Source organism: Macrotis lagotis, chromosome 1, assembly GCF_037893015.1.
Source record: "Macrotis lagotis isolate mMagLag1 chromosome 1, bilby.v1.9.chrom.fasta, whole genome shotgun sequence".
Taxonomy (NCBI): Eukaryota; Metazoa; Chordata; class Mammalia; order Peramelemorphia; family Peramelidae; genus Macrotis; species Macrotis lagotis.
Window position 1 is genome coordinate 520,530,811 of NC_133658.1, and position 11,051 is coordinate 520,541,861.

The following is an 11,051-nucleotide window of genomic DNA, read 5'->3' on the forward strand; positions in this document are numbered from 1 at the left end:
TGTACTCCAAAACTTTAATTTTGGAAAACATGTTTACAAATCTAGTATTTCCTGTGATAAATATGTTTTCATCCTCCCTGAGGTGCCTTCTGCATCCTAAGACCAGCTGTACCCTAACCACTTGCTTACACCTGCCAAAAACATTTTAAGGACCCTTCTCCAAACCCATCCCACACCAAAAACCTTCCCCCTACTGTTATACCCCATCCTGCATTAAATGCAGCTTGCATTAAAAGTTTCCTCAACTGAGAGATAGTCTGGGTCAGTGAAATTCTTTCACAGAACCTCTGCATGTTGGAACATTGGACAAAACTATTATCCTCATTTTATAAATAAGGAAAATCAAGGCTCAAGAGAGATTCAGTGACTATCCAGGATCATAGTACTAGAAAGTATTTGAGATAGACCACTAATGCTCTGTTGGTGTAGTCACGAAGTAACCTAAACATTTGGGAAGGTAGTTGAGAACTATACCAACCACCAAAGTCACTAAACTGTATATACTCTATATAACACTGCTCATAACTCTTCCAGAAAGGGCAAAGACAGACCTGAAAGAAGCATATGCATAAAAATGGGCATGAATCCCACCTCTGACACTAGCTGTGTGACCCTTGGCAAGTCATTTCCCTCCCTGAATCTTAGCTTCCTCATCTATAAAATATGTAAAATAATAGTACTTGTCTCTTGTGCAATCAAGAATCAAGTGCAATAATGTATGGAAAACACAGCAAACTTTTGCTACAAATTTGAGCTATTATTATTTAATGATTATAAATATTTAGTCATGATCTCTGTAAGGCAATATGAGCAAATGCATTGTTTCCTTTGAGTCCAGGATAACACTAACTATGTCCATTCCTTTATTTGTTTCTCCAAGAATTTGAGTCTTCTATTTAGCTGAAGTATCTCTTCTTTGTTTAACTTGATAGAAACCTCGTGGAAAACCACAATTCAGTTTTCTCAGGATTGTATCTACCTACTGTTCACAAGATAAGGATTTCACACGCAGCATACTACACACTCCATTTAAGTTTATAGTTAGTCTAAAACTAGGTGAGCACCTTCAGCCTTCTTTCTTTTCACTGACACTGGCAATGTCAAAGTGGAAGGATGGAGCACAAAGTGAAGGTCGTTTAATATTGTATTTGCTTCATGTTCTACCAGTTTCAAATACCATCACTGAGTGGCCAACCTACTGATAAGGAGTTTCTCTGTATTAAACCAGATTGGTCTTCTGAAAGTAGACTCAATTGGGCTTTCATGAGCATCCATAGCTTGTACTCTCTATTGACACAAGAACTCAAAGCCAACATTCTACCACAATGAGGTGCTTTGAAGGTCTTGGTTGAGGATCTATTTGTTTAAATTAGAACAAAGGGGCAAAGGGAAAGGACAGAGGGAAGTACCGATCTGGCAGTCAGAAAACCTAGGTTCTATACTAGTTCTGTAATGAATGAGCTGTGTGACACTGAATAAATCACTTGGACTCTCTGAACCTCCTTTCTCTCAATAGCAAAGTGAAGGTGTTGCACAAAGTTAACTCTATTGTGCTTTCCAGCAAGGCCTGGGATTTATAATTGATTAAATTGATTTATGCATTTGGTGACTTGGACAACAAAAAAGATTATCCTGCAAACAAACCTTAAGATCACACGTCTTCACTAAATATACTTATGGACAGCTGACAGTATCAGAGATTCTAGAGTAAGCAAGATTAAACAGGAGCAGTTAAAAGTACCCTCTCAGATTTGTGCATGTCATCTTTCCATAATGCTTTCTCAGTGCAACATTTGTCTGTCCTGTAAATTTTCCACAAGGGTGTGTGGAAGTCTTTTCCCTTTATTCTGACATCCCAACAGTACTAATGTATCATCCCTGGACCATTTTCTTTTCCTTTAAATTCTTTTTTTAATTTATGGCAATGGAATTAAGTGACTTGCCCAAGGTCACAAAAGCTGGGTAATTATTAAGTATCTGAGGCCAGATTGAACTCAGGTCCTCCTGACTCCAGGGCTGGTGCTCTCTCCACTGTGCCACCTAGCTGCCCCTTGATGACATTCTTTATCCCTGTTCTCCAAACTCCTACTTGTGTGGATATGCAGCAGCCCATTCACACCCACTATGAGTGTTTCCGTTACTCTCTGGTAAGAACATACTAGTCGGGGAGGCTAGGTGGCACAGTAGATAAAGCACCGGCCCTGGAGTCAGGAGTACCTAGGTTCAAAAACACTTAATAATTACCTAGCTGTGTGGCCTTGGGCAAGCCACTTAACCCCATTGCCTAGCAAAAACCTAAAAAAAAACAAAAAAAAAACCTAACTGGTCATTAATTCATGTTTTCTTGTGTTTCTTTCATATCAATAGAAACAAAATCATCTACCAATCTGAACTACAGAATTCTATATGTACTCTAGTGGATCTTCCTAAATTGATTCTACGGTGAAATCACAATTTTAGGTTGATTTTAAACCTTAATTTTATAGGTTATCAGATGAATAAACACAAACAAAATGAACAAATGAACTTGGGTTCTTCATAATTCTTGGTAAACACTTAAGTACCTACATGCAAAGCTCACAGGAAAGAGGCAAACTTTTGATAAGATAATGATCCCTATCCTCAAGGAGTTTACCACTTGGTAGAAGAATAATTCACAAACACAGATAACTATAATATGCAACATTACACCATAACTATTACAGAGTTGTAGGAAAAAAGAATAGTAAGTATGGGAAAAGTCTGAGGGGGAGAGTTATTACTAACTAGGACCAGGATTAACTTAAGAGTTCCCTTTTATCCTTCATCAGAGACTGTATGGTAGCTCTCCAAAGGGAAAGAAATGAAAAGGAAGGAGGGAAAAGGGAAGAGGGAGATATGTTTCTGTCCTTGCTTATACAAGGTCATAAATTATTATATTAGCTGGATGCGGTTTGTTCCAGATCATTTACTTCATATACCTGGGGTTGGGAAAAGGTTAAATTTACCCTCATGTACAAACCTTGTGACACAAACAGCAGATGAAAATAAGTTCCCACCAAAAAACTTGGCATTAAAAATAGAATTATCTGTCGTGGGGGTAGTCTAATTCTAAAATAACTTGGTAACATTAACACCACCTACAGGTAAAGAGTAACTTACCCCTCTCCATGACTTTTCTCTTTGGTTTAGGTAGGCCCTTGGATGATAATGACCCTGTATAAAACATGATATGAACATATTATCAGTTTTTCAAAGGTTCATTGGTAAATTAGAATGAATTTTCTGAAATCCAGATTCTTATACATACAGAAAATGTGAGCATTTCCTTTTAATCTATATCGAACTTAGTCTTGAATCTTTTCTTTATGACTTAAATACAAGAGACAAACAGTCTAACCTCAGTGCAAAGTTGATAGTTGTCCTCTGCATATATTCCTTCTCTGGTCTTCCTTCCTCACTCCCACCCTCAAGATGAAGTTTCTATGGTAGACAAAGAAGAAAAAAAAAACAGTTATCTCACCATTCTACTTACCATTCAGCTACAGAAATTGCCAGAAAGATTTCCAACTACAGTTTAAATTCTGACATATTTTCCTTATCAACGGGTCTGTCCTCCATCCCTTGGAGAAATATAGTCCAATTCTCTATTAAATTCAACATGTTTTTTACACATTAACTGAAAGCATCACCCTCTGGGATAGTAATAAAATTGACAGAGTCATGATTAAGCACAGCATCCCAGGCAAGTTGTCATTATTAAATTATCTAATGTAATGATTAGATAAGCAGTAGGGTATATTGGATAAAGTCTAGCTAGGAGTTAAGGAGACCTAGGCTGACATTTCTGCCACATACTAGCTGTGTGGCCTTGTCAACTAAAATCAAAAATTGCAGATTACTAGATTGCATTATTAAAACTGGTTTCCTCTCTATAAAAGTTTTTAATGAACATAGAATTAATATAATATAGAAGAGAAACTTAGGAGAAAAATACATACAAATGCAAAAGTATACAAAGATAAAAGAAAATTCTGCTGTGTTCAATTTTTCCCAAAGGCAAGAAAAAAAATACACAAGTTAAAAAAACCCAATAATGTAACTCACTTGAACAGCATTAAACCCATAATCAAGAGAGGAAACAATCAATTAAGTAACAATTTTTTGGTGGGGTATTAGTCATTACCTAACACTTCAAGGGCAATAAAAGAATCATAAGACACGGTCTCTGCCACAAGTTTATGACTTACATGAGGATAAGTAACATGCTTTAAAGGAAGCAATTAAAGGCTAAAACAATATAAGTTGTGCTAAATTGTATAGTAGGTACTGTCAAATAAAAAATAGACTCAAAGTATGCATTCTAAGTCCTGGTCTTGTCATTAACTGGCTATTTGCCTTGAGCAAATAAAATCCTCGGGCCTCAGTTTACTTTTGTGTAAATTAAAGAAGCTAGTCTATTTCCTTTTTTTCCCCAGAACATAATATTACATCTTCAGAGAGGTTCTAACATCAGCTATAAACTCTTCAGTACAGCTTTTTAAAGTCCTTCCCAAGCTTGTCTCAGTTATTTTTCCAGTCTCACTGCATATTACTTCAATTTCCAACATTCCTCTTTATTCTGTGATGTCATCAAAAAGATTTTCTCTCTAATCCTCACATATCTCCCTTAGATTTTATGACTTTGCACTGGTCATTTCCTAAGTCTGGCATTTCCTAAGTCTCCCTCCTCACTTCTACCTCATTAAGTTCCCTCTCTTGCTTCTAGACACAACTTAAATACCACTGGCTATGTGAAGCCTTTCATGATATGCCCAAATGCAAGTATCCTTGATCACAAACTAATTTATAATCAACATGTAGATTTGATTTATAAAGAGAGATGCAGAATAGTATATAGTAGATAAATCAATGATCCTTAGTGTCAGGAAAATCTTAATTCAAATCCCAGATACTTGATTAACTGTTATCTTAGGCAAGTCATTTAATCTATATGGCCTCATTTTCTTCATATGTAAAATGAAGGGGATGGATTCAATGGTATCCAAGGTCTTGTACAGCTTTAAATCTATGAAGCTATTCTTTATATGCTTGCTTATCTACATTCCCAGTTAGTAGGTAAACCTCATACATAAAGGGATTACTTCATTCATAGTATTTTTATCTCTAGTGTGTTTGGGATGTTGAAGAGATCTAGAATCTCTGATGTGAGGACTTTTTAGGGCTGTTCATTCACCTTTGGTGTCCATCTGATTCACCCAACTCTCATGCTGTACCTGTGCAGCATTTACACCCTGGTAAACACTCTAGTAGACAAACTAAACCAGGTTGAAAGTAACCTACAGACTTCAAAACTGTTAGTGAGTTAGGGGAATGTCTACCCCAAGTATGTGAGGACTTCCCTAGCCAAAGGACAAAAGAAAACAGTTTCCAGTAGCCATGAAAGCTCCTGAAGGCAGCACTGTGGAGAATCACCGTATTTACCCATAAGACACTCCCTTGTATAAGACACACCTTAATTTGGGGGAGCCCAAAATTTGAAAAAAAAAAAGTATTACATAGTTATTGAACTCAGATTTTTCATCATAAAATTCATATAATCCTCATCATTGTCAAAACTCCCATCCATCAGCTCATTCTCATTTGTCTTAGGAGAGGCTTTGTCTGCTCTCCTGCCTGTGCTCTGGTCTGTGGTTCACAGGGCAAGTCTGGTGTGTGAATACATGCTTAGTCCATTCCATTTCATGAACCTGAAGCAACAATTGTGTCCTCCTTTGAAATCATTCACTTCTTTTTCATCCGCAATTCTTCTGACCTCCTGTTGAACCATCTTTGTGGACACAGGAATTCCCATTGCCCTTTGTTCTTCAATTGATCTCTTCAATTCCCTCTCACTCAGGTCATTTTGCTGACTTGACTTTCATGGCCTTCTTCTGCCATGGCGTTTTCAGTAGGGTTTCTTCTCCCTGTAGTCAGTCTCGGATTGTTTTCTCACATAAGTTGCGTTAGATTTGGAATAATTCATGAATTTGAACCCAGGCCTTAAGAAGTAAGGCTAAAGAGAAAATGATGTGGCCTGGGAAAGAAAAGGCTAAGCAGCAATTTATTCACCCTCCAGTAGACAAAGGCAGTAAAGTATATGCTGAAAAGTATAACAGCCATGGAATCAATATGAATACTGGATTTGGTTCTAATTTTGCCTCTAAGATTTATAAGAAGTATGATCGTAAGAATCTTATATACCATGAAAGTAATATTGCCTATAACATATCTCCTTCACAAGGATGTTATGCAGACCAAATGAGAGCACATTAGAAGTGTTTTGCAAAATAAAGTGGCATACAAATATCAGTTTTTATTAAATTTTGCTATATGACCTAAGTGAAATTCCTTGAAGGTATGAGCTGTTGGATTTTCCACTAATGCACCTAGCACAATGCTATTTTTCTTCTATTGATATCCCAAATAACTAACCTCTTCCCCTAAACCTAAAGAGAAACTATGTGATATTTGTTGAACTGAAAAGATTAAATGAAATAATTTCAACTGTCCTAGAGGGTAGGAAGCAGAGACACCAGTCATGATGGTGATTCAACATAGCAATTATGGAAAAACCATATGACTTAAGACTGCAAAAGGGTACTGTCTCTTAAAAGTAGACAGGAGTTTGGTATATAAATACTGACTAGAATTTAGTAAATCTCTAGGTGGTCTAGAAGATAACAGTGCAAGTTTGGGGTTATATTATTCAGTAATGAATGTTTCAGTCCTAAAGCAAAATGGTATTCTCTTGAAAAAAGCTGGCCTAAAAAAGGGTAATAAGTCAAATTTGAACTCGGGTCTTTCTGGCTGCAGTCCTAGAGCTATATCTACTGCATCAATGTTTTTTTTTTAAATTTACATTATAATGAGATTATTGCTGGCCTTTTTTTTTTTTTTTTTAGGTTTTTGCAAGGCAAACGGGGTTAGGGGTTAAGTGGCTTGCCCAAGGCCACACAGCTAGGTAATTATTAAGTGTCTGAGACCAGATTTGAACCCAGGTACTCCTGACTCCAGGGCGGGTGATTTGTCCACTACGCCACCTAGCCGCCCCCCGGCCTTCTTGATGTTACAAGACTTTTTACCTCCTAACTCTAAATTTTCACTCCATCCTACCTTCTACAAGAAGCCTTTACTCCATCTTAGTGCTTTTCTTTGTCTTCCTTTTCCTCAAGTGATGATTTCTAAAGGATCCTGTATATATCTTGTTTGTAAAAGTTCTTTGCATGGTCATCTTCTCCATTAGAGAGTAAACTCCTTGAAAACAAGAACTGTCTTCTGCCAGTACTTTAGTTTGGTGCCTGGCACTTTGTAGGAACTTACTAGATGCTTATTGATTTGCTTTGTTGATCTGCCTAGATCTTTGGGTTTTTTCCCATCACCTAAATTCTTCTGTATCCCTCTCCTTTTCCAAAGAGCCATCCCATATAAAAGATTAAAAAGAAAACATTTAGCAAACCTAATCAATAAATTTAAAAAATCTGAAAATATAAGAAATGTTGATGCTATGCTATCATAACCTTGAATAAGGTTATGCTGTACACAAATGGATTTGAAGTGAAAAGGGGTGAGAAAGGAGGAGGAAAAAATTGTAACTCACAAATCTTTCACATGAGATTAAAGAAACTTCCAGAATTAAAACGTCTGCTAAAATTTATTTTGGCTGCTTACAACTCTTTTATTACTCTAAAATCAATGAATTTGTTCCCATAGTGGCATATATAATGCACCCTCCAGATTTTCTGCCTGTAATTTGTAAGGACAAGAATGAATCATCGCCTCTTCAGTGACTCCCGTGTACCTAGCCAATGTGGAAACTGATCTTTTCCCCAATGTATGTGAAAAATTGAGAATAAGCCATAATGAGAGAACAAAGGAAAACTAAGACACTTACAAAGCATCTCACAAGCTCTCTACAGAAGGTACTTTCATTTTGATCACCTTCCTGATGTCATGATCCTCTTCCAAGAACCAAGGTCAAGCAACAACCTGTAAGTAATAGCAGCTGCCCCACTGGGGACTCAACAGACCAGTTTCAATTGGGCAACTCATCTCTCTCCCTCTCCCTCCCTTCCTTCTTTTCCTTCTTCCTTCCTATGCTCTTTCCTCCCTTCCTTCCTTTTTTCTCCTCCCTCCCTCTCTTTACACAGGAAACCAGACGTTATCCATACCTGCCCAAAGAAATATAAATTTTGATCACTGAAACCTAGCAAGATTTCTTGAGGTATCTTGTCCTAGATTTTTTTTAATGGGCTATGTCTTAAAACCAAATCACCCTAGCTCTAATCGATAACCAATAGTAGGTCCCAGTTTCATTGATCAATGTTTGGATTCTGATGGTTCAGACTGAGTGTAAATAGCAGAAGTTTCTGTTTTAGATAGAAACCCTGAAGGTTTTCCACTCCCAAATCGATTTCAGTTTCTTTGACAAAGTAAAAGAGGTCATCCTTTGCCTCATTTCTTACCTAGCCTTAATTACAGAATAGATATTGTCTCAGATAAACTGACACTGGGGAAAGACCTTAGTTTAAAAAGACCAAGGCCTGAATCCAGAGCCAAGTCCAGTCTTCACTGGACCTCAGATGACTTTAGAGAAGAGAGGAAGGCTGGTAATTTTTTAAGCCCTCCATCATTTAAATCCAATTCTCTTACAAGTCATGACATCTCCTTCCTGATGTCATGGTCGTCTTCAAAAATAAAGAACAAACAATGACATTTTTTAGAATTGATTACATTAGCCAAGTAAACTGTCAGGTAAGAATGAACTTCAAAGTCTAATCTGGTGACTGATTAATTTGCAATATTACAACTGAAAAAACACATTTGATCCACTAGAAGAGCACCAAATGTCTGCCAGGTATAAGTGAAACAAAATCCATTCCGCTATCCACTGAATACATACATACCTTACAACCATAATCCAATGGCCTTTAAAGGGTAGAATTTAAACAAACTAAACAAAATCATTTTTTATTTTCTTTATTTTGCTTATTCAAAGTTCAACTGCTTATATAGGACAAAATAACTATCTCCATTTCAGAAGTGTCATTAAAATTCAAAGTCATTTCAGGGTGCATAAGTCTAATTATCAATGATCCCAGTCTATAATAGTCAGGATCATTAATAATTAAAGTATGAGGGGCAGCTGGGTGGCTCAGTGAATAGAGCACCAGCCCTGGAGTCAGGACGATCTGAGTTCAAATCGAGCCTGACACTTAATAATTACCTAGCTGTGTAGCCTTGGGCAAGTCACTTAAACCCACTGCCTTGCAAAAAAACCTAAAAAAAAAAAATTAAAGAATGAGACCAATGTAGAACTGCTAGGTCATTCAGTTAATAGAGCACTGGACCTAGAGTTGAGTCTTGAGTTGAGAAGACATGAGTTCAAATCAGAATTCAGGCACTTATTAGCTGTGAGACCCTGGGTAGTCACTTAACCCTATTTGCCTCAGTTTCCTCATCTGTAAAATGAATTGGAGAAGGAAATGGCAAACCATTCTAGTATCACTGCCAAGAAAACCCCAAAGCAAGACTGAAAAACAACCACATATGCATTACTTCTTTTAACATTTAAAAAAGGCAAAACCAAAAACCTAAATGAAACAGCATTTGAAAAGATAGAAGCTGAAACCATTCACAGAATCACAGATTAAGCATCAGATGGGACCTCAGGGGCCAATCCAGCTCAGTGACATCATTCTGCAAAAAAGGAAAGTGAGGCCTAGAGAGACTAAGCAACTTGACCAAGGTCAGACAGGAAATAAACATCTGGGTTAGAATATAGGCCCAGAATGTCTTGACTCCAGGACCAGAGAGCTTTCCATTATACTACATTTCTTGCCTTCCTAGAGGCAGCTAGTGGTCTACTGGATAACATTAGGCCTGGAATCAAGAAGATCTCAGTTCAAATTTAGCTTACCCTTTTTAGCTATGTCACTCTGGGAAAAGTTATTAAATGTCTAGTTCATTTTCCTCAACTGAAAAAGGTATAGCACAAATTTCTCAGTTGTCAGAAGCAAATGAAAATATTTTCAAATGCTTAGCACAATGCTGGTCCTTAAAAAAAAAGTTTATTTTCTTTCTTTCAATAGGCCTGTCCCAATTCTTAGCCACACAGATCCACAAATTTCCAATTATTTCTTCTAGATTCATTATTAAAAATTAATTGCAAGTCCTGTTGTATTTCACACAAAAAAAATTTCACTGTGTAAATAGTAGACTTCAATAAGATCAGTGTTCTTAGCTTAGCTATGCCACTGGCCGAGTCAAGTCACTGAACATTATAGCATCATAGTTTTTTTATCTTTAAAACAGGAATAATTTAAGTACCAGAAACAGAAGTCACTCTACAAAAGGAGTTCTTAAACTTTTGTTGTGGCATGAACCCATTCAGCAATCTGCTGAAGCCCATGGGACCCCTTTTTATTTAGCATGAGCAACTCCATATTGTGATTAAATAGTTGTTATGTAAACTATTTTCTGTGATAGTTTGTCATAATAATTTTTTGTAATAATTTGGTAGGGCAGCTATGTGGCTCAGTGGAGTGAGTACCAACTCTGGAGTCAGGAGGACCTGAGTTCTGGCCTCAGACACTTACTTAGCTGTGTGACCTTGGGCAAGTCACTTAATAACCCTGTTGCCTTGCAAAAATAAAAAAATGAAAATAAATACCTTGGTAACAATTTACGTAATACAAAATGCATAAAATTACAAATTACAGGATTATATGAAAGTATTTTTGCCAAAATATTTTTTTAAAAACAATTTCATTTCTAGGTTCAGCCCCTTACTCTACAGAGTAGTTAAAGGCAAATTGGCTTCTTCTTAGATTACAACTTTCCAACTATTTTAACTAGCACCTGTTTTCAATTAACTTAAAATTTTCCAGGTTTCCTCAGTATTAATTAACTGACCAGAAATATAAATGAATACTATAAGTAATTTGTCTTCACATAAAAGAGCATACAGGGAAAGAATTCATTTTAGTGAAAATAGACATAAATGAAAAGAACTAACTATAATTCTCAAGTCT

The 11,051-nt window shown here is 36.6% G+C and overlaps 1 protein-coding gene across 1 annotated transcript in view; it reads right to left on the bottom strand.

Moving 5' to 3' along the window:
- Positions 1–3,412, bottom strand: part of PRRG1 (proline rich and Gla domain 1) — an 84,709-nt gene extending 81,297 nt beyond the window's left edge. The window contains exons 1-2 of the mRNA XM_074214199.1: positions 3,380–3,412; positions 3,142–3,195 (exon numbers count right to left, since the gene is read on the bottom strand). Of these exons, the coding sequence (XP_074070300.1) occupies positions 3,142–3,151 (10 nt within the window). The 5' untranslated portion in view covers positions 3,152–3,195; positions 3,380–3,412. The remainder of the gene's footprint in view (positions 1–3,141; positions 3,196–3,379) is intronic.
- Between the last annotated feature and the right edge of the window lie 7,639 nt (positions 3,413–11,051).